The sequence below is a fragment of the Salvelinus sp. IW2-2015 genome, linkage group LG19 (genome assembly GCF_002910315.2).
Source record: "Salvelinus sp. IW2-2015 linkage group LG19, ASM291031v2, whole genome shotgun sequence".
Lineage (NCBI taxonomy): Eukaryota > Metazoa > Chordata > Actinopteri > Salmoniformes > Salmonidae > Salvelinus > Salvelinus sp. IW2-2015.
The window spans coordinates 25,305,662-25,329,960 of NC_036859.1; the positions used below are offsets into that span (position 1 = coordinate 25,305,662).

The 24,299-nt window shown below is 43.1% G+C and overlaps 1 protein-coding gene across 7 annotated transcripts in view; it reads left to right on the forward strand.

The window, feature by feature from the left end:
- Positions 1 to 24,299, forward strand: part of LOC111979132 (partitioning defective 3 homolog) — a 218,384-nt gene that overhangs the window by 189,477 nt on the left and 4,608 nt on the right. For 6 of the 7 annotated variants that reach the window (XM_024009454.2, XM_070448918.1, XM_024009458.2 and 3 more), the window contains 2 exons: positions 12,630 to 12,750; positions 18,146 to 18,294. In XM_024009454.2, the coding sequence (XP_023865222.1) occupies positions 12,630 to 12,750; positions 18,146 to 18,294 (270 nt within the window). The remainder of the gene's footprint in view (positions 1 to 12,629; positions 12,751 to 18,145; positions 18,295 to 24,299) is intronic. The other variant, XM_070448917.1, reaches the window with a different exon arrangement.

The window sequence follows — 24,299 nt, forward strand, 5'->3', positions numbered from 1 at the left end:
AAACCTCCAATTGGTCCCTACTATTCCACCCGCTAAAAGGCCTCATCTCGAGATGGCTTGTCATCCCAATGCCCTGCAGACCACCCTCGACCCCCTGTATCCATAGCCCTGAACCGACTGGGATCCATTCTTTGAAAAGAGCATACAGTGCCATTTACCGAATTGAAGTAGATCAATTGCCATATGCATTTCCATTGCCCTCACCTCGATTTGTATTATATATATCTGTGGATCATCCTATTGTCCCTAACATCTTTTACTTCTTCCTTCGCAACAGTTGTGGGATACACACATACACCCACACACACTCAGCCCTTACCCCCACACAACCATAAGCTCACTTTCTCAACAATTGCACRATCCCAGAGCCCAACTCAAGATGGGTCATGATTTACAAATGCACTTGCAGTTGCAGCTGCATGAGAAGGCCTGCAAGACCGCGCAAAAAATGAGCATAAATGTAGAGATTTATTTACCATTGTCACATCCTAGATAATGGAGGTCAAATGTACACCTTATTCCTGAAACACCCACAATACGGTCATCCGTCATGACCATGTTCCCACGCATCTCCATGCAGTCCGACTTTGATTTTGTGCCGCCAGGGCCACAATAATATACCCCCTCTCTGAATGTCCGAGTGTGACCCCCTCCCCATGSGTTACTGCAGCTAGTGTTGCCAGCACTGCCACTGCCTGGGTGGGGGCACCCCACCGGAATCCCCACCGGCTAGGTACAAGGTCGTCAAGGTTCTCATTAGCAGCTTTGAGAATTTCCTTGTATATTATGCTCTCCCTTTAGGGGGCTTTGGCTTTGCAGGACCAACCCTGCCAAGCAGGCTCAGAATCTTGAGGGGGCAGTGCTGCTCTTGGTCTCTGACCTCATTTTAGCTSCATACAGACCGCTTACAGCGAGCACATAAAACAGTTAGGGACTTCTCCTTAGTATCTGGGTCATTCAGGTGGGTGTCTAGGGTATAGTGCCATGGACCGTACCATTAAAATAGGATAATAAATAATTAGATATAATTTATAAAAAATATTTTAAAAAATGTAGTTCTCCATGATAGGACAATAAATAAATAAGACGTATAATTCATTATAAAAGTATATCCATCATCTGAACAACATTGAAAGCCCTCTCATACCCGGCTCACAGCAATACATTGGCTCTGGGATATGCAACCATTTCATTACTCACTCACTCAACTTTCCAAACATAACAAATAAAATAAAAAATAAACACAAACCATACCAACCAAGGCCCTATCTCTCGACACAGCAGCACAGAGAGCAGAGTATTCCATCTTATGGCAGTCCCTGTGGGCCAGCACAATGAGAGAATAGAATGGTAGCGGTGCCTTTAAAGACAGGAAGGAGACTGGTGTGGGGGAGGAAACCGCTCTACCCTACTGATGTGGTGGGTATTTTGATGGCCTCCTTTTAAAATATTTGTCTTGAGAAACTAAGGCAGGAAAGTCTTTGTGCTGTGTCCTGGGTTCAGTCCTCAGCACCTGGTTTCCCCTCTAGGCCAAGGAGAGGGTGCCTAGGATATCCTCAAGCCAAGCACTGCTCCTGGATCGAAGCTCTCTGGTCTGGTGGGATATACAGGAACTACATCCAAAATGGCACCCTATACAGTATGGGGCCCCGGTCAAAAGTAGTTTACTATATAGGGTGCCATTTGGGACTACATCTGTTCGCTGTCTGTTTTAGAATAGATGTTCATATGTGTTGTATTTGATCTAATACAGATTAGTGATCTCTAAGCTTCAGAAATGATTTGATCAAAATCACCCTATGAGCCCTTGTCCAAACAATTTAACTAATGTTTTGTCCCATACACCTGATAGGTGCAGTGAAATGTTTTGCTTCACAGGGTCAGCCATAGTAGTACGGGGCCCCTGGCGCAAATTAGGGTTTAGTGCATCGACAGATTTCGAGTATTCGAACCAGCCACATTTCGGTTGCTGGTCCAACGCTTGTCATTTCTCCTTGGATTTTCCTAAGCAGGATGTTCTATTGAAGATTGTCCTCTTTCATTTTTGGTCATGTTTTCATTTTTATTTGATAAATGTCCATTGGATATTGTGTGAACGTGGGGTATTAGGCTTACACTGAACATTCCAATGGTTTACGTCTCAAATTCCCTATATGCTGTAGTGCTCATAGTGCTCTGGTCAAAGGTAGTCCACTATAGGGAGTAGGGTCCCATTTGGGTCAGATCCATAGTGTGTTTCCCTGCAATGCCCTCATAAAATTGACACCCCAGTCAGAATGTGTATCTTCAAAGTGTTAGGAAAGTCRATGGTTCCAATGAACTCATGGGAACCTAKACCAGGGTGAATTGAATACAGACGTTGTTTTTGTTCTTGTAGCTATAGATAATCCATCTAAAACAGCAGGCACAGCTAGGCTTTACTTTGGTTGTCTCAAATGGCACCCTATTAGCTATATAGTGCACTACTTTTTGGCCAGAGCCAGGAAATAGGGTGCCGTTTGGGACGAAGTCTGACTCTGAACTGTTCCTGTGGGATGCTGGACATACATTACCATAGCAATCATACAGCATCAAAATATGAGTTTTCCAAAAACTCACTGCACTCCCAGAACAAAGACCTTGTCTACTTTTCTACCTCCATTTTCACCTCAGTGAGAAGTCCTAGTGTGCTACCCAAATGGCCTAGATAGTGCACTAGTTTTGACCAGGCCCCATAGGGCTCTGGTCAGAAGTAGTGCACTCTATAGGGAATAGGGTGCCATTTGGGATGCTGTCCTAAACAGAGCATGCCCTGCCTGCTTCGTGATGATAATGGCCTCTAATTTGACTAAATTGTGATTTTTATCAGATGCTAGCCAGGCTTCCTCCAACTCCACAGACATTAAAGCCTCTGAAATGGGAACTATTACCTCGAAAGTGCCATCAGTCACTCCCAGTGTTTTGGACAGAGAAACACAAAAGCCATACGCCTGCTCAGATCCAGCTTCGAAATTGGACAGCTCCAATTCCATTTCCCCCTTCCACCAACCGCATGCTGAAGTTATCAGTGGGCATTAGAATTATACCATCAGTCAGGGCCTTCCCCCATCCCATTCCAGAATTCACATTATAATTATATTTATCCTCCGTCGTCGCTTATTTAACTATGGCTTCTGTCGCCTTAGCCCAGCCACGGGCGTCTTATCTGTTTCCTGTTGCTGCTTTGGAAAGGATTCTCTTTCATTGCATAGTATTGATGACTGAAATCCGCTTTTCATTTATGTGAGTAATGTGTCCCTTATTCAGAGTATATCCAGATATGCTTCAGCTAAAGCTCAGATCATGATGGATGGCTAACGCTGGCTTCATACCCTGGCTGTGGATCCTCTTCCTTTGACTGTCAGACCCTGCCGCTTGGAATGTTCACTTTGAGTGTCCACTTGGGATGTCCACCTGACCTGATCACCTATTGACTTGTCCATTGAGTCCTATATGCATCCCGTGATCCAGTGGAAGAAACATACATTTATGCCCCTGTACCCATAGTCATTTACTAAATGACCTGCGAGTAACACCTAACTGACCAGTGATCCTCTCTCAATCCTCTCACCCCTCTCTTTCTCCTCTCTCTCTGTGTGTGTCTGTCTCTCTAGTGCACTATATAGGGAATAGGGTGGTATTTGAGATGCAGATTGTGTGGTGTTCTTTTGAATCATATGTGGTGGTCAGTGTATGGTGTAGGGCATTAGAGCCCTCCTTTACTCCTCTCTGGACATGGTGAAAGAATCAGCCTGCTGATTGAGGCTCATTTCCTGTCTGAACAGTCCACCCATACTGTATGCTGCTCCCTCCAGCTGCTGAATAACCTGAAGCTGGACATGGCCCATAGACTACGTAAATGGAATCTCATTCTTTGACCTAAATGGATTAACAGTATCTGATTAACTGAAAAAAGACCTGGGTAGAACAGGGGAATATTGTATGAGAACGGGCGAGCATTGTACTGAGCACGGGCGAGCATTGTATGAGAACGGGCGAGCATTGTATGAGAACGGGCGAGCATTGTATGAGAACGGGCGAGCATTGTATGAGAACGGGCGAGTATTCCATTGGGACTCACTGTGGGGTTTGGTGGTTATCTACCTCATCAGAGAATAATCATAATGTGAATTTGTAATAAAATCATTGAGTTAATGCTTAATTCAAAATCACCATTTTAATTAAACATTTAATTAAACAGATAAATTCTCTGTGATTTATACCCAGCGACGTGACTGTTTTGCGAACTACAATACGAGTATTGAATAAACATTTGCTGATGTAGTTACTGATATACCCGGCTGATGAGGAAACCGGATAGGTCCCAAAGAGATGTCATCCCCCAGCCCAAACCAAAGCCAGCAGCAGCTGTAGCTGTTGGTTGAAAAATGTTATCAGATTCATGGAGAGAAGCACATCATCTCACAAAGACAACACAGCAGCTGGTAGCTAGCTAGAGCCTCTCTCCACAGTGAAAAATGAGGCTAGCTGTTAAAACTGATAATCCAGTTGTATTGATTGAGAGCTACTCAAAACATCTACTGAGAGACTCACTGACTGCTGCTCAGTATGTTGTAGTCAGGTGCCTGGCTACAACATACTGGTTTTCTGGTTTTCATCCTCTCCTAATCAGGGACAAATTCAGACCTGGGACACCAGATGAGTGCAATTAACTATCAGGTAGAAACAAAAACCAGAAGTGTTTCTCCAGGACCGGAATTGAACAGACTCGTTTTAGATGCTACATGTGCCTCTGTCTGTGTTCTACATGATGTCGCTAAAAATGTCATTTTTGACATTCATTAGGTCTCAGTTTACTACCTGGGATTAAAGGTAGTCTCAGGATTATCTGGGATTAACAGTGATCAAATTGCATTGATTCTTCATTTGCAGTAGAGGCTGATCAATACCAAAGTCATCACACACAGGTTTAGACTAGTAATTCAATGAAATGCAGGACATTTGAGGTAGAAACCCAGATCATACTGTGCCTGGTCTAGTTTGTTCTTCAGTGAGAGGAAAGTAGACATCTTTATTTTGATCTACAGTATATCTATTTACTCAGGGGGTCAGAGGACCTAAGGCTAATGGATTCACATACTGTCTATGACCCGGGCCAAATTAGACTCTGTATGCATGTTCCAAACCTTCTCAGGCACGACTCAAAACACACTCTCCTCAAAGGGCAGTGCCTCTGGCCCAGAGCCAACACACACTGCCAGCTCTGTCTCTCTGTGTACATCGGAACAAACACGGAGAGGGCTTACTCACAAGGATGAAACATCATGTGCATTCCAAATGGAATCCTTTTCCTTATATAGTGTCCATTGGGCTCTGGTCGAAAAGTAGTACACTATATAGGGAATAGGGTGCCATTTGGGACATAGGCTCTGCAGACATTGGCAGAACTACCAGCCAGCTCCACAGCAGCTCCTTCAAAGATTCAAGGGAGGACAATTTCTTCCCAACAACATAAATCAGGAATTCATAAATCAAAGTGATTAATTATGTACTACTTTTAGAATTTTGTGTTTATTTACTCAACTGTATTAAATCAGGACATGACAGAATGTCATCTTTTGCTTCATCACCTCTTTGATGTCATAGGGCCAGGTTTGGCCAGTGTAGGCAGTCATTGTAAATAAGAATTTGTTCTTAACTGACTTGCCTAGATAAATGAAGGTTAAATAGAAAAGTATATAGATATATAAAATAAAAATTCAGTCCGGTGAAAAAAGGATTCTGTTGCATTTACACTGAACAAAAATATAAATGCAACATGCAACAATTTCAAAGATTTGAGTGAGTTACAGTTCATATAAGGAATTCAATCAATTGAAATAAATTCATTAGGCACTAATCTATGGATTTCACATGACTGGGAATACAGATACATATGGATCTGTTGGTCACAGATACCTTAAAAAAGGAAGGGTTGTGGATCAGAAAACCAGTCAGTATCTGGTGTGACCACCATTTGCCTTATGCAGCGCAACACATCTCCTTCACATAGAGTTGATCAGGCTGCTTACTGCGGCCTGTGGAATGTTGTCCCACTCCTCTTCTTGTGACATGGGGCCATGTATTATCATGCTGAAACATGAGGTGATGACGGTGGATGAATGGCCCGACAATGGGCCTCAGGATCTCGTTACGGTGCATTCAAATTGCCATCGATAAAATGCAATGGGGCACTCTGTTCACAACGTTGACGTCAGCAAGCCACTCGCCCACACAACGCAATACATGCTGTCTGCCAACTGCCCAGTACAGTTGGTTCATCTGTGAAGGGCACACTAATCCAGCGTCAGTGGCCATCGAAGGTGAGCATTTGCCCACTAAAGTCGGTTACGACGCCAAACTGCAGTCAGGTCGAAACCTTGGTGAGAACGATGAGCTTCCCAGAGACGGTTTCTGGCAGTTTGTRACGAAATTCTTTGGTTGTGCAAACCCATAGTTTCATCAGCTGTCCGGGTGACTGGTCTCAGACAATACTGCAGGAGAAGAAGGCAGATGTGGAGGTCCTGGGCTGGCGTGGTTACATGTGGTCTGCGTTTGAGAGGCCGGTTGGTCGTACTGCCAAATTCTCGAAAACAACATTGGCGGTGGCTTATGGAAGAGAAATGAACATTCAATGCATTCCTGCAGTCAGCATGCCAATTGCATGCTCCCTCAATTTGAGACATCTGTGGCATTGTGTTGTGACAAAACTGCACATTTTAGTGGCCTTTTTATTGTCTGTTGCACCTGTGTTATGATCATGCTGTTTAATCAGCTTCATGATATGCCACACCTGTCAGGTGGATGGATTATCTTGGAAAAGGAGAAATGCTCACTAACAGGGATGTAACAAATTTGTACACAAAATGAGCGAATAAGCTTTTGGTGCATATGGAATATTTCTGGGATCTTTTATTTCAGCTCATGAAACATGGGACAAACACATTACATGTTGTCTTTATATTTTTGTTCAGTGTGATTAAGAAATGGCAAAACAAAACAATGTTTACAGAACAAAACAATGATCCAAAACGCATGTAAATGTCCAACGGTAGCCATACACAGCCAAGCTTTCCTTTGCTCCAATAGCACTATGTTAAAGTAATAGCCATTCCATGGGATGCAACCACATGTGTAACATCCTCCACAGTAAACATTGGAATCCACAGACATAATGGATTAGATTTAATTGGCTTTTCAGTTTTACAAAGTCGCCATATATTTCCAGAGACACTGCTGTCAGCAGAGACTGTAATGCCATATTTGCCCGATATTTACTCACACTAAATTGTACTGTTATGGAGAGATGGTTTTTGATTTCAAAGTATGGCGCCACCAGTAGTAATAATGCGTGTAACATGGTATAGGCCTGCTTTTAATATCTGGACAATTTCATGCTTTACTAACCAATATATCAATTGTGTACTAGGTTACAACCAGCAAATACGTTGAACTGCTTGTCCTTTTGTAACAGTCTCTCCTTTTACTAGGAAGGGAGCTTTCTAAGCATGCCTTGCTATCTGTCATAAGTGCCATATCTCAATTCCTTTCTGTACCATACAGACAGTTCATCTCATGCGTACATCATTGTACTTTATAACTTCTGTTTCACCAAAGCCAGACAATAGTGAAATATCTAGGCCTCCTGCAAAATCRTTCATAGAACAGTAGCCTTCAGGCACTAGGAATCTGTTACACATCACTACATAAATACACTGAAAGCACAGACAACATGCAAAATGATCATGTGAATATTGTATTAAGTGTTCATCCCCTAGTCTACACCATCACAGAGCTCTGACATAATGTCCTGCAGTCAAGGCCATGATCGACTGGTGATGGATGGCGGTTGGGTGGCTATGAGGGGGTTGTAACAGAMAGATAAGGGTTGCGTCCCAAATTGCATTATAAAGGGAATATAGTGCACTAATTTTGAACACGGCCCATAGGGCAAAAGTAGCTACAGACTGCTATATCGGTCCGCTTTTTTAAAATTCCGCTTTTTCAGGGGGTGCTACAGCACACCTGGCTCCCCTACTTCCTGCGGCTATGGCCTCCATACATCACATCAAATCATTCAATCAGTCAATGGACCAATCACAGCTGTCAGAAAGAGCACTTACTGAAATATATCTACAGCCCCTAAATATGGTTATGAACCCACCAATCAGATCTAAAGCTCTGCGCGAGTTCCAATCATAATTGCCATGCACTTCACAGCTGATCAAAAGGATTACATTTATTTAATTAACTGTATAATCTGCAACAGCTTTGTAAGGGTTTTTGGTTAACCATGTTTTTCCATTTCTAATTTCAATAAATAAATCGTCAACATCACCAACTTGTCTCTTTAAGGCCGTTAACTTGTAAGGGTGCTGTAACATGTCATAGAGAGAGCAAAATGCAGAACTGGGCTGCTTGTGTAAATGCTGCCTTTGAGATGTGTTCTCTACCTCTCAGCTTAAAGGGGCAGTGCAGTTGAAAAATGTGATTTCCTTTCTTTAAAAAAAATATATATATATAGTTCCACACTATGATGTCAAAATAATACTCTGAAATTGTTAAATTATAATAATGCCCTTTTTGTGTAAGATGTTTGAAAAAAAATAGCTGGAATTTCAGCCTGTTCAGGTGGAATGTAGCYTTTGTCCCACATGATGTCAGAATGTGATCTGATTATAATAGACCAATGACTGTTCATTCTTAGGTTGGGGACCCCTGCTCTAGACCATCTTGCCAGCCAACCAGGGCTGTGTATGTAAYTCTTCACATTTGTTTCCTAACGCCCACATGATCAGACTGAGCATTTCAAGGGCCAATGGAGGCTCAGGGYYAWAAAWWWGTTATTTTCATTATAAATAAACACAGTGATTTTAGACAAACAGTGACGATTTAAAAATACAATTGCAAATATTGCATGGGGGCTTTAAACAGAAATGCCACTAGTGCTTTCCCCTTAAACCAACGGCACACCACTCACCACAAGGGTGTTCATCACAACAAAAACGGTCTCCATCCCAATGATCATATAATCATGTGTGACTCCTTTTGTCTGGTTTTATTTGATTGATTTATCCAGGGAAGCCACATTTAGTTGAATTATTTATTCCAAATGAGCCCTGGCCAAGAAAGCAGCATACGTTTATTTACACAACACAATATAGACTAAAACAACATGAGTCAGTGCAGTGGTCAAGTAAAAATAGTGCAGAGAAAGGCTGGCTGGTGACATTGTCAGAACAGCAGCTGGCTTTTACAGCCTGGGATTGAACAGGGATGAACTGCTCATTCAGAGATGGATTCGTAAAGCCTCAATCACTCCCAGTGGTACTCTTCTCTTCCCTCTGGAGTCCAGTAAGAACGCTGGTCTCCAACCCCCATATTAATATGACCAGAATGGGTGTTTTCAATTTATGCTGTGTACCAATCAATCTGTGAGGTGCTCCTGTTGTGTCCTGAGGCTGGGAAGGAAGAGGAGCTCTGAAAGAGGCCATTCAGATGTAATCCAGGGGATCAGGAGCCTTTGGATCAGCTGCTCCTGTCACGTACTGTAAATTCTACTGTAGGGGGTTCCCCTATAGCAGCTTTTGGATTAGCTGCTACTGTTACTGTACGTTCTACTGTAGGGGGTTCCCCTATAGACAGCTTTTGGATTAGCTGCTACTGTTACTGTACGTTCTACTGTAGGGGGTTCCCCTATAGCCAGCTTTTGGATTAGCTGCTACTGTTACTGTACATTCTACTGTAAGGGGTTCCCCTATAGACAGCTTTTGGATTAGCTGCTACTGTTACTGTACGTTCTACTGTAGGGGGTTCCCCTATAGACAGCATTTGGATTAGCTGTTACTGTACGTTCTACTGTAGGGGGTTCCCCTATAGACAGCATTTGGATTAGCTGTTACTGTACGTTCTACTGTAGGGGGTTCCCTATAGACAGCTTTTGGATTAGCTGCTACTGTTACTGTACGTTCTACTGTAGGGGGTTTCCCGTATAGACAGCTTTTGGATTAGCTGTTACTGTACGTTCTACTGTAGGGGGTTCCCTATAAGGATGGACTTTGATTTGGGGTGGGATGATTAATAGGGACTGTAATGTGACAGTAGCCTGGTTTCTAGATCTCTTTATAATGTCTAGCTCCCATAGGAGTTGGCAAGAACACACAAACCGATCTTGGACCAGGCTAATGTGACGGCTTCCAACGCCATCGGCATGAAGATGAGTTTTGGTCAAGGACTCAAAGTTTGACCCACCACTTTCTCTTTACCGCTCAAACCTGAGCTTCAGGTTTTATATTTATGGCAGCAAACATCTGCTGTCGATTTTGAGGGGAAATAATGAAAGCATTGTTAGCCTTTACATCCCCCCAGGGACACAGACGGGAGTCGGCATCTGGGGGACAGATCCGCTGTCTCCTCCAGGTCAAGGCCGGAGACGGCGCTGTGGCCCCATTCCACGGCTACTATTCCCTCAACTGGTGGGCCTCCAAGCACTTTTTTAAGTAGTTTTGTTTGGTTGTGGTTTGTTTGGTTCTCGGCTGACATCGTGTTTTGCTGACAGCCTCTTTGTGTCCTGACCAAGCTATAAGCCACAGACAGAACTCAAATGGCACATCCTATCATAACATGAAATAAATAGCTTTCCAGGCTGCCCAGTCAGCAGCCAGGCCAATTCAATGTCCCAAATGTCTCCCTATGTAGTGCACTACTGTTGACCAGGGCCTATAGGGCTCTGCAAAGAAACTGAGGAACATTTGGGATGCAGCCCAAGTCTGAGCCCCAGAGGCTTAAGTCTGTAAACACTGACCTATCAGGCCGGACACAGCAGCAGATATTGAGGGAGCTTGTCCATATGATGAAACTCATCTGTTAAATCTCCCTCACCACACTGCAGGGGACTTTCTTAACTCCTTCTATATTTTTTTGGATCCATTTTATCATTGATCTTAGAGTCTAGGCAGACAAGAATAGACTGAGAATCTCTCGATCCATGATAATTGAAGTCCCCTTTTTAAGGCTATTTGATGATAGAGTGGTACATTGAAACTTCCAAACGTTTCTGTTCCATTTCATACACAGTGTTGTGATGAAGGAAGGATAGGACACGCACACTTTTTCAGTTCATTAATAGCCTGCCCTAGGAGTATGAACAATGACTGTCCTCTTAAACTGTCATTCTAAACAATGACTGTTCAAAATAAAATGATTCTACAGGACTGCCAAATGACACACTATTCCCTACATAGTGCACTATGTTTGACCAGAGGCCTATAGACCCTGGTTAAATAGTGCACTATAGGGAATAGGGCGCCATTTGCGAGCAGCCCAGTGCTCTGTTGAGAGCCAACTGTTCACAGGTTGCATGGCAGGCTAATATCTGCTAATAAAGGGGTTATGTTGCTGTGACCCCTGATGGGGCTGTGACCTATAGGCAGGAGGCACACATGGTGCCCCAGGTTCATATGTGTTCAAAGGGTATATGGCTGTGTTACATATCACAGGGATTAGACAGATCACGCATGACAGTTTCCAACCCTATATAGGTTGAATGGGTTTGTTCTTTGGTTATGGAACCAATGTTTGTCTGTAATGATTTAGCTATTTATCCAATGCTATGTTGTTAATGATTGTGAAAACATATGAGGCTATTTAATAGATTATCAAACAGCCTTAGATGGGTCTGTTTTTGATCTTGTATTAAGCTAGTTCAAAGATCCTCCTTTTAAAATTAGAGGAGACAGGATAGTTTTAAGAGATCATAAAAGGATGTCCAGAAAAGTTACTGGCTGTGTTTGAAAGTTGAAAAGTAAACTTGGGATTTCTCTACTGGTGCTGCTCTCTAGTCGCCTGTCCTGACATGGCTGTTCAGAGTTGGAGTCTAACAGTGGTTTTAATTAGCTTCATTCTATGGGAACACAGATGACCTCCACCTGTCTGTCCTCTCACGTACGTCTAGATAGCCCACCCCTCCCCCTCTCTTGCTCTCTCTCCCCCTCCCCCTCTCCCTCTCTCTCCCCCCCATGTAATCTTCATCAGTGCTTCTGGGACGAGGTCTGCTCCATTGGATAATGCAGAGACTTCCGCCCTCTTTCTCTCTTGTCAAAGTCAATTCAATAATTAGTCAGGCGAGCCAGGTGARGTTTTAATGGCTTGGTTGTTATGAGCGGGACAAAAGACAATGGATGGTGAGTGATGAGTGACCTGAGGATGTAGCTAAACTAGTTACTATTGTTCATTACTCTGCTTTGTTCGTCTGCTTCCCAAATGCACCCTATTCCCTTTATAGTGCACTGCCTTTGACCGGGCACCCATTGGGCTGTGGTCAAAAGTTGGACCATTTGGGATGTACCCCATGGTTATAAATAAAACATGATTATGTATTAGTTTGATTCATGTCTGAGGCGCTACTGTGTATTACAGTCCCTTCACTTATCATAAAAATACATTGTATTTACCRGTTTCTGGACCATTTCCCAGCTATGCTGACAAACAGCATTCTAATTGGCACTCTATTCCCTAACGTAGTGCACTATATTGGGAATAGGGTGTCATTTGGGATGCATATTGGCCCACCACCCCGCTCATCTAGTATTTCCTCTCTCTCCTCCCTSCAGCAACAGACTAGCGCCTAGCAACCACGACCGGATACAGCGGCTGAGGCATGAGTTCCAGCAGGTCAGGGGGGATGATGACCCAGACGACCGGAGACGCACCTATAGCTTCGAGCAGCCCTGGGTGAGTGTCTGAGACCGGGCTGAGAACCAGGCCTGCCTGCCTCTCCATGGACCAACCCCTCACTAACCACTTCCACTGCCAGCCTGGGAGGGCTGCTAACACCCTGGCTGGCTGGTTATACTTGCTGGCTGGCTGGCTGCACCGTGGAGCCTCCCATTACCACTAACCACACAACCACTGGGCCTGGCCTGAGCATGGACTGTCCAGTATGACACTGACTGAACGTCAGCCCATGGAGCCTCTTCTCTTTAACTCCTCTATAGGCCTCCCACCTAACCCAGGCTGTGTAGCTCTGATAACTCTAACACTGCTTGTGTCCCAAATGSCACCCTATTCCCTATTTAGTGCACTATTTTTGARCAGAGCTCTATGAGACCTGGTTAAAATAGTGCACTATGTAGGGAATAYGGTGCCATTTGGGACACACACAACCTCTCCACCGGCATGTGTCCTGGAGCATGTGTCCCTCTGGCACGCTCACCTGACCTCTAACCCCCCCCCCCCCCATCACCACCACCACTCCCGTCATACCACCCTTGTCATCCAATCTGCCATCAGTGCCATTTGTTGGTCTGTCTGTCACTCACAACACAAGGATCCCCCCCACCTTCACATGGACCAATGGACTCCTATCTGTGTCTGTGGGTGTCTGATTGTGTTTCCTTGTTGGGGGTTTATTTTTTGTGTGTGAAACGTGGCTTTCTGGTTTTAACTGTGCCTTTTTAGAATAGGGGTTTAGATYTGGTTTTCTCCCTTTTGATGGCATGGCTGTTGGCCACCAAGTTAGAATGAGTGCGAATTCAAACCGAACAAAATTGGAGACCATTCTATGACCTAATTGAAGGTATTTGGTCCCTCGATAAAGACGGCACTATGTCCCATTCTTCCATTGCACCAGCAGTATGCCTTAAGTATACATTTTACAGTCTGTCAATTATGATGTAAAATCTGAATTATCAACAAAATGATTTGCCTAATGTTTGAAAGTCGCTATTTTAATATGTCTGTTGTTGTATGATATTGTTTTCCTATAAGCACTAATGTATTTGACTTTTGTTGTATTAATCCTATACATTGTCCATATGACGTACATTTCTACTAATTCAACTTTCATCYTATAGACCTGTAATTTGTGGTGACTGTCAACATGTAGTAGTTCATCTTTATATGGTGATTATATTGTGTTGTCTAAGGATTGATTTGAATGAATTTTCCAACATTTGTAAACTGATAGCTAATGAACAGACTCCATTGACATCTGGGGRTGTATGTATCGGGTGTCTCAGAGTAGGAGTATGGATCTAGGATCGTTCATTGTGATCTAAAAGGCAGAACTGATCCTAGATCGGCATGCCTACTCTGAGACGCCTGATGCATACTGGCKCTGGGCTTCTCTTATAGGTGATGATAAATCAAATAAAAGGCTTGGTCTTGTTTTGAGTTCTGTTTGATATTAGTACCCTATAATTGAGTAAGTTGTGTGCAATGTGTGGGAAAGAGCTTTCCAGCCCCACTCTGTTTCTCTGAACAGTCAACATGCATATAAAGTGCCTTGCAAATGTTTTCAGACCCCTTGGATTTCATCACAGTTGGGATTAGTGTTATTAAAATGGATTTAATTGTCATCTTTTTGTCAACAATCTACACAAAATACTCTGTCAAAGTAGCCGACGCAGTTWWTTTTTTTTAAAGATTAAATATAGTGGTTGCATAAGTATTCATCTCCCTGAGTCAATACATGTTAGAATCACCTTTGGCTTCCATTACGGATGTGAGTCTTCTTGGTTAAGTCTAGAAGAACTTTGCACACCTGGATTGTGCAACATTTGCCCATTATTATCTTTTAAATATTCTTTAACTTTGTCAAGATGTTGGGGATCATGGCTACACAGCCATTTTCAAGTCTTGGTATAGGTTTTCAAGGAGATGAAATGGCCACTCAGGAACATTCACTGTCTTCTTGGTAAGCACGTTGTTGATCCATCCTCAGTTTTCTCCCATCACAACCATTGAACTCTAGCTGTTTTTAAAATCACCAATGGCCTCATGGTAACATAACTGAGCAGTTTAATTCCTGTCCTGCAGCTCAGTTCAGAAGGAAGACTATCTTTGATGTGTRTGGGTGGTTTAATACATCATCCACAGCATCATTAACTTGACCATGCTTAAAGAGATGTTCAATGTCTGATTTGTTATTGTTACCCATCTACCAATCACTGCCCTTCTTTATGAGGCTTCTCGAAAGACCCTGGTCTTTGTAGTTGAATCTGGGCTTGAAATTCAATACTTGACTGAGGGACAGAGGAAGGGTTAGTCAAATAAAAATCATGTCAACCCCTATTATTTCACACAGAATGAATCCATTTAACTTATTATGCCAAATGTTATTCCTGAACTAACTCGTCTAAACAAAGGGGCTGAATACTTAAGCAACAACTATTTTGGTTTTATTTWTCTAAAAACAACTTCCACTTTGACATTACTGAGTATTTTGTGTAGATTYTTGATAGCAATTACATCAATTTTAATCCCACTCTGTAACACAATAAAATGTAAGGGGTCTGAATACTTCTGTATAGGATGTGTCTCAAATGTTACCTTATTCTCTAATTAGTGCACTACTTTTGAACAGAGCCCTATTTGGGAATCCGCCTCAGTAATTAAAGTCCTTGACAATACCACTGCATTGTTTGTTTACATTACTGATAGAACGTAATGTTCCCATGACAGCAACATTGAAGGGAGAGTCGGACATTATTGCAATCACAATTTATTTCTAAATAACAGAATAACCAACCTCTTACAGAATCGTACAGAAGTCTAGTCATTTTGTGTTATTTTTTCCCTTCCATACTAATTGCCACATTATGGAAAACAGGAACATATATAGCTGGCACCCTTTTCCCTATATAGTGCACTGCTTTTCACCAGAGCGCTCAATCAACATCATGCCTTCTGTAGTGGCCACAGTGCCTGATCTAGACTAATGTCAAGTCCAAAGAAATAGAATCGCAGTGGGTTACCTCTATGTCCGCTGGCCCACCCATCACGGAACATACACAAGGTGAATAGAATTCTGGGAATTCCATTCCAGGGCCCATTAGGGTAAACAGTGAAGGTAGAGTATAGGTGTTACAGCCATGTGGAAGCACTGACCCTGTCACTGTAAGTGTTCTTAGCAGGTCTTGATATTAAAGATCTYGCCAGCTCTGTGCATTATCTCCTCTACAGCCTGCCTGTTGAGGCCTGCTGTCCAATTTCTCTGAAGTCCAGCCTGTCTAATTTCTGTGGGCTGCAGAATAATTTCCCCAATTATCCGGTTCTGCATGCTGTTTAGTTAGGTGTTCCTGGTTAGCTGAAGTGCAGTTCGACAGCTCTACATCCCCTGATTGGTACCCCTGTGGATGGTATATTTCTCACTGTAGAGGAGAGCAGAGAAATCTAAGTTCAGTAGGTAGAACATGTTTTGGAACTGGGTACTACCTGAACTTGTTAAGTAAGAACACCGATTTTTAACTTTCCGTTGCAAAGAGTTTTGCTATGGTGTGCCCTACAGAACACGACTCTAGTTTCCGTGGGCTAATTCCATCACAGTGACTGATGGATAGATATCCAATCTGTGTTGTGGTTGCATTGGGGAACCTTTATTGAAGTCATTTACCACACAGAGCAGTGCATCGACTGGCTGCTTCCGCCAGCAGCGCTATATTGCCACACTGTATTGTTCATTTTAATACCTCCATTAGCTTTAGGTCTTCTGGGTCATGTTTTATCTACTGGTGTTTCCTCATGTTACTAAGGTATTATTTCAAGACACTAAAGGGATCATTCCCCAATACGCCCCCATATTGCAAATTGTATTTTACATGTACGTGTATAATCGCAACGAAATTCATATCTGAAAATGACAGAGCWAGTGACATGGATGGAGGTGAGCTGCCTTTACGTATCCCTGGCCTGTTCCATGGTCTGTCTGGTGTCGCCATGGCAACAGATACAGCACAGCAACAGCCCAGGTTATGCCAATCAATCCCAGGTGATTGCAGGGATTCATTATGTATAATGTGCATGTCTCGGAGGTCCTCTCAGTGATGACAAGACTAATCTCTTTATGGCCCTCCCACCACTAGTGTGGCACTGTATGAATACTTGGCATTGCCCATAAAAATAATTAGATCGCCTTTGTATTATGACTGATCGGCAGCCATTACACCCACCTCATGGCTAATGAAAGATGGGGAAGAAGAACAAAGGCGTGGTCGTTAGTAGTTACGCCGACATGTTCCAGGAAGGATATGGGATGTCTCTCCCAAATGGCACCCTATTCCTTATATAGTGCACTACTTTTGACTAGGACCTTACTTTTGACTAGGACCTCCATTTTTGCACTATTTAGGGAATAGGGTGCCATTTGTGATGCAGTCATCTGCCAGGAGGGGCTGGAGATAATTAAATGATGATGCTATTCCAAGGTGCCTTGCCGTATGGTGGTGTACGCTCTGTGTGTTCAGGKGGGTTAATGACCTGTGCTAGGGAGGAGGGAGGAAGCCCTGTCACGATGTCAGCGGAGCAGCTACTTGCTTCTTTTAAGGCCCAGTGCAATCAAAAACGTGATTTTCTTGTTTTTTTATATATATTTCCATACTATGAGGTTGGAATTATACTTCGAAATTATGATAATGCCCTTTTAGTGTAAGAGCTGTTTGAAAAGACCGCCTGAAATGTCAACCTGTTTTGGTGGGTTGGAGTCTAATTTAGTTATTAGACCAATAAGAAAGAGTTCCAACTCTTTCTGCCCTTCCCACTCAGACCATTCCCAGGCTGTCCTAGCAAAAATCTTGCTTGAGAAATTACTCTTTGTTTGGTTATTTTTCTTTTTAATTAAAAAACAATCACAGTATGGTACTTAATAATTGTTACCCAGAAATGATTTAATATTGAGATAAAAACGTCTGCATTGGCCCTTTCAACATCTACTTAACATTCATCACATCTCATCACATCTCTCTTGTCCCTACATCRCCAGCATGGTCCTCRGTCCTCCCTAACRTCTCTGTCTCTCTGTCCGTTTTACCTGAGCACTATGAAGGACAAGGACAGGTAATGTAATCTCTGGATGCCACCTGGTAAGTGTACTGCAGAGCTATATATTTAGATAGTTCGGCCAACTTTTAGAATGGACGCCATGTTTGTGCCCTTGAGCATTCCATTTATCCATAGGTTCATGTCACAGAACTAAAGTTACATTCAATTTATAAGGGTTCATGTACTGTAAATGCATCATAATACATAATAACTCAATGACCAAACACTAAATACATGGCTCTGGTGTACAGTACGTGTCTGTGAAAGTTGTGTGTTGAATAASCAGGATGTTGGCCCATCCCTCTTTCAGCAGAACACCACCAACACAGGTCCAGGCCCGTACCAGACAGACAGACAACAGACAGGCCGACACTCTGTGTCTGTAGAGATGCAGATACAGAGYCAGGAGGAGAGAGACGCCTTCCAACAGGCGCAGAGACAGTACAGCTCCCTGCCACGGTAAGTGTGTATGTGTGTAACACATAGAGAGAACACCCATAGTCCCTATTTTGTTTTCCCAGGTCAAGGTAACATTACATATTAATGACCAATTGGCCATGGTATTATCCATTCATATGGATGACATCAGCCTGATATCAGCCGGAATCTACAACCAGGTCATTCCTGTCTGGAGTCCAAAGCACCAAACCCACAGCCACATCTCAGAAGAAGCTCAGTAAAACCACAGTCTGGGACTGCTTCCTAAATGGCCACCTATACCCTACATTGTGCACTACTTTTGACCAGAGCACTATAGGCCCTGGTCAAAAGTASTGCACGAAATAGGGAACAGGGTTCCATTTGGGATGCAACAAGGGTCTGTCACGTTACCCACCCCAGTAATCTGACATGATGGCACTCATCTGAGAATGAAGTTACTTTTGAACTACATGATCTGTGTTATTACAGGAAGTGGTGTGTCTGTCTGTGGCCTTACATGCTGACGAAACCACACGCGCACAGGTTGATTTTGTTCACCCACACCAGATGCAATCAGGACACGCAGATTGAAATATTCAAACAAACTCTGAACTAATTATATTAATTTGGAGACAGGTCAAAAAGCATTAAACATTTATGGCAATTTAGCTTGCTGTTGCTAGCTAATTTGTCCTGGGATATAAACAATGAATCCACAGATAAAAGGGTCAATCAAATTAGTTTCTCGTCATCGCTCCTCCCTTCAGGCTTCTGTTTCTTTGGACTGTATATGGCGATTGGCAACCAACTTGGCGGTGCATTACCATAAAGATGACCTGAGTGTGGACCTCCGTTCATCTTTCAATCACCCACGTGGGTATATTAAAACAATGAGATGGGAGAGGCAGGACTAGCAGCGCTTTGAGCGTCACAAATAGAACCAAGTTCTATTTTAGTGCTTGGCCACGCAGACGCGCATGAGCAGTGTGGGTGCAATGATTGAATAACACGTATGTGTACATTTATTTTGCGACGCAAGCGGTGTGGTCAGCATGTTATTATTGGCCCAGGTATAGTTCACGCTTCTGATTGGCTCAGGGATTAGAGCAGGGTTTCCTAACCTTTTTCACTCAGCCGCCCCTTCCAACATTAGAGAACATCCCGTGCCCCCCCCACGTCTATTTCTATGGGTACAAGTTAATGACAAAACTGTTCACACCCCTCTTGTTGGCGGAGATAACATTTTGCAGGTTTAAAGCTTATTTCCTGCAATTCTACACATTTTGCCATGGGATGGATATATTTTTTTAACATTATTTTTAAAGCAAATTTCCTGCAATTCTACATATTGTCTTGTGTGTTCATGTGATATTTGAGGTACTCAAACGTTACAACAAAATCAATGGGCTAACAAACCTAGATAAACGTTGGCTGACATGGGCGAGTTGATCTGGACATTTCTGACAAGTTCTAAATAGKTCTCTAAGGTCTGCAATGACTGACATGGCAAGGAAACCTGCTGATGCATTACCCGATTTCAATATGTAACCATTAGAGGATTGTTCATGCTTGTTTAGTGGGAAGCTAAACATTGGCGCCGGAGGGGATGGCTGCCGTCTTATCGGCTCTTAACCAACCATGGTTAAAATCTGTTGCCTTTTGAGGATCAGGCGACGAGTAGCTAATCTGCCAACGTTCAATCGCTGAAAAAATAAATGGGACGAACTGAAAGCACGTACACTACCATTCAAAAGTTTGGGTTCACTTAGAAATGTCCTTGTTTTTGAAAGAAAAGCCGTTTTTTTTTGTCCATTTAAAAGAACATAAKATTTATCAGAAATACAGTGTAGACATAGCTAATGTTGTAAATGGCTATTGTAGCTGGAAACGGCAAGATGTTTTTTTTGTAATGGAATATCTACATAAGCGTACAGAGGCCCATTATCAGCAACCATCACTCCTGTGTTCCAATGGCACGTTGTGTTAGCCAATCCAAGTTTATAATTTTAAAAGGCTAATTGATCAATAGAAAACCCTTTTGCAATTATGTTAGCACAGCTTAAAACTGTTGTTCTGATTAAAGACGCAATAAAACTGGCCTTCTTTAGACTAGTTGAATATCTGGAGCATCAGCATTTGTGGGTTTCGATTACAGGCTCAAAATGGCCAGAAACAAAGAACTTTCTTCTGAAAAAAGAACTTTCTTCTGAAACTCGTCAGTCTATTCTTGTTCTGAGAAATGAAGGCTATTGCATGCAAGAAATTGCCAAGAAACTGAAGATCTCGTACAACGCTGTGTACCACTCCCTTCACAGAAAGCACAAACTGGCTCTAACCAGAATAGAAAGAGGAGTGGGAGGCCCCGGTCCACAACTGAGCAAGAGGACAAGTACATTAGAGTGTCTAGTTTGAAAACAGATGCCTCAAGTCCTCAGCTGGCAGCTTTATTAAATAGTACCCGCAAAACACCAGTCTCAACGTCAACAGTGAAGAGGCGACTCCAGGATGCTGGCCTTCTAGGCAGAGGTGCAGAGAAAAAAACATATGTCAGACTGGCCAATGAAAGAAAAGATTAAAAAGGACACTGGACAGAGGAACTCTGCCTAAAAGGCCACCATCCCGGACTCGACTCTTCACTGTTTATGTTGAGACTGTGGGATAATACTTTTCGAACGGTCATCCAACTAGGAATTCCAAGTCGGCAACTCTGGCCTCTTTCTACAGCTGCGACCTGAAGATCACTGACTTCATGATTCGGCCTATTTTTTRCCCCAGCGTTCTCAGTTGTATTGAAAGCACCATAAATCCAGACAATGCCATACTTTTATGACAAGATTTGCCCACAAGAAGGACCACCGCACCACCTTCCTGTTCAAGTGAGCACAGCACTACAAGGCGAGTCCAAAAATGTATTGTATCATGCTGCATAAATGATGTAATATGCCAGGGAGATATGAATACTGTAGCTAAGAAAATAAAACTCCCTAAAAAGGCCAAAACCTAGGAAGAAACCTAGAGAGGAACCAGGTTATGAGGGGTGGCCAGTCCTCTTCTGGCTGTGCCGGGTGGAGATTATAACAGAACATGGCCAAGATGTTCAAATGTTCATAGATGACCAAGAGGGTCAAATAATAATAATCACAGTGGTTGTCGAGGGTGCAACAGGTCAGCACCTCAGGAGTAAATGTCAGTTGGCTTTTCATAGCCGATCATTCAGAGTATCTCTACCGCTCCTGCTGTCTCTAGAGAGTTGAAAACAGCAGGTTTGGGACAGGTAGAACGTCTGGTGAACAGGTCAGGGTTCCATAGCCGCAGGCAGAACAGTTGAAACTGGAGCAGCAGCACGGCCAGGTGGACTGGGGACAGCAAGTAGTCATCAGGCCAGGTAGTCCTGAGGCATGGTCCTAGGGCTCAGGTCCTCCGAGAGAGAGAAAGAAAGAACGAAAGAGAAAAAGAGACTTAGAGAGCGTACTTAAATTCACACAGGACACCGGATAAGACAGGAGAAATACTCCAGATATAACAGACTGACCCTAGCCCCCCGACACAAACTACTGTAGCATAAATACTGGAGGCTGAGACAGGAGGGGTCGGGAGACACTGTGACCCCGTCTGACGATACCCCCGGACAGGGCCAAAAAGGCAGGATATAACCCCACCTAATTTGCCAAAGCACAGCCCCCACACCACTAGAGGGATATATTCAACCACCAACTTACCATCCTGAGACAATGCCGAGTATAGCCCACAAAGATCTCCGCCACGGCACAACCCAAGTGGGGGCCAACCGACAGGAAGATCACGTCAGTGACTCAACCCACTCAAGTGATGCACCCCTCCTAGGGACGGCATGGAAGAGCACCAGTAAGCCAGTGACTCAGCCCCTGTAATAGGGTTAGAGGCAGAGAATCCCAGTGGAGAGAGGGCAACCGGCCAGGCAGAGACAGCAGGGGTGGTTCGTTGCCCCAGTGCCTTTCCGTTCACCTTCACACTCCTGGGACAGACTACACTCAATCATAGGACCTACTGAAGGATGAGTCTTCAATAAAGACTTAAAGGTTGAGACCGAGTCTGCGTCTCTCTACATGGGTAGGCAGACCATTCCATAAAAATGGAGCTCTATAGGAGAAAGCCCTGCCTCCAGCTGTTTGCTTAGAAATTCTAGGGACAGTAAGGAGGCCTGCGTCTTGTGACCATAGCGTACGTGTAGGTATGTACGGCAGGACCAAATCGGAAAGATAGGTAGGAGCAAGCCCATGTAATGCTTTGTAGGTTAGCAGTAAAACCTTGAAATCAGCCATTGCCTTAACAGGAAGCCAGTGTAGAGAGGCTAGCACTGGAGTAATGTGATCACATTTTTTGGTTCTAGTCAAGATTCTAGCAGCCGTGTTTAGCACTAACTGAAGTTTATTTTGTGCTTTATCCGGGTAGCCAGAAAGTAGAGAATTGCAGTAGTCTAACCTAGAAGTGACAAAAGCATGGATTAATTTTTCTGCATCATTTTTGGACATTAAGTTTCTGATTTTTGCAATGTTACGTAGATGAAAAAAAAAGCTCATTAATGTCTTAATCGAATTATGGATTGRCTCTTATCTGCTCATTCTTCCTTTATGTCATAGTTTGAACATCTGAATTGTCAGTAGAAACCACATTTGTTTAAGCAAGTCATCCATGTCAGCTATATATTTTTAAAAAGGCAGTAAATGAGGCTGAATGAACTGTTTAGCTGCCAGACAAGGCTCCTCTGATAGCCAGGTGTASRYGTGGTAAGGATTCACTKCATGYTGCTGAAAAGAAAGCTCTGCTGTTGGGACAGCTTTATGTAGGTCCTAACYGTTTCTGGGCACTGTTTGTCACTGTTATAGTGCAATTACACACCAAGACATGCTATAATCGCCACTGCTGCTAGCTAGTACTTCATCAATTCAGCTTAGTCATTGGTTGCTGATACAGATTCCCGCTTGATAAATATTTGAAGAAGCAGCTTTGTTTACGGCAGAGATTTATTGTATAAATGTCTCCGATTCCTGGTCAAAGAAACATCCTGTGGCTTTGTGGTGTCATTTCATTGTAATTCTATCAAGGCCAGTTGTGTTTGGATAAACCTGTTTGTTTAAACAGTCCATTGTATGACTAGACCATGGACTTGGAGTAATATGGGGCCTGGTATCAGCTTGTGCAATCTTGATTGATTTCATATGGCCCCTTGCTTCTGCAGCGCAAAACTCTCCAACACACACACACGCTGCCATTGGTTGAATGGATGAATCATGGCCTATTTGTGATTCATGTTAGTGTGTTCATAAACAGCCTTTTAGATAAAGTTCCGTTTCCTCCTGGTGAACCTTTGCTAAACAAGGGGTTCAAGTGAAAATAGACCTTGAACAATGATGCTTGTTGAGAGCCCATATTCATCATTGACACACAGTATAGATCTCACAGCAAAAGTCTTGTCATTTACATCAGGACCAAAGGGCTTCGGTCTCTGTAGAGAGGCTGTCTAAGTGCTTCCCAAATGGCACCCTATTCTCTAAATGGTGCACTACTTTTAACCAGAGTCCAATGGGCCCTGGTCAAAAGGAGAGCACTATGTAGGGAATAGGGTGCCCTTTGGGACAGACACAGACGCCATCCATAAGAGATAGCTGGCTTACATTTATTTACAGAGAAACTGTGTCTTACATGTCAATGACTGTGTCCCAAATGGCACCCTATTCTCTATTTAATGCTCTACTTTTAACTAGAGCCTTATGGGCCCTGGTCAAATGTAGTGCGCTATAGGGAATAGGGTGCAGCTCACATGTACAGTACTGGCATAATATCTAATGGAAAAGAGAATAGATAGCTGGTTTATATGTATTTACAGAGAAACAGCCCAAGTGTGTCTCTTGTGTCAATGTATGAAATATAATCAGATATGGAGTCGTGGAGCCCCATCTTTTGAAATTGGAATCATTGAAGCATGGGTTTAAAATAAACAGCTGGGTTTGTGTTTCTGTTATTGGTTGAAAGGCGAGCATTTCTGTATCTAACCGCCGGTTGTC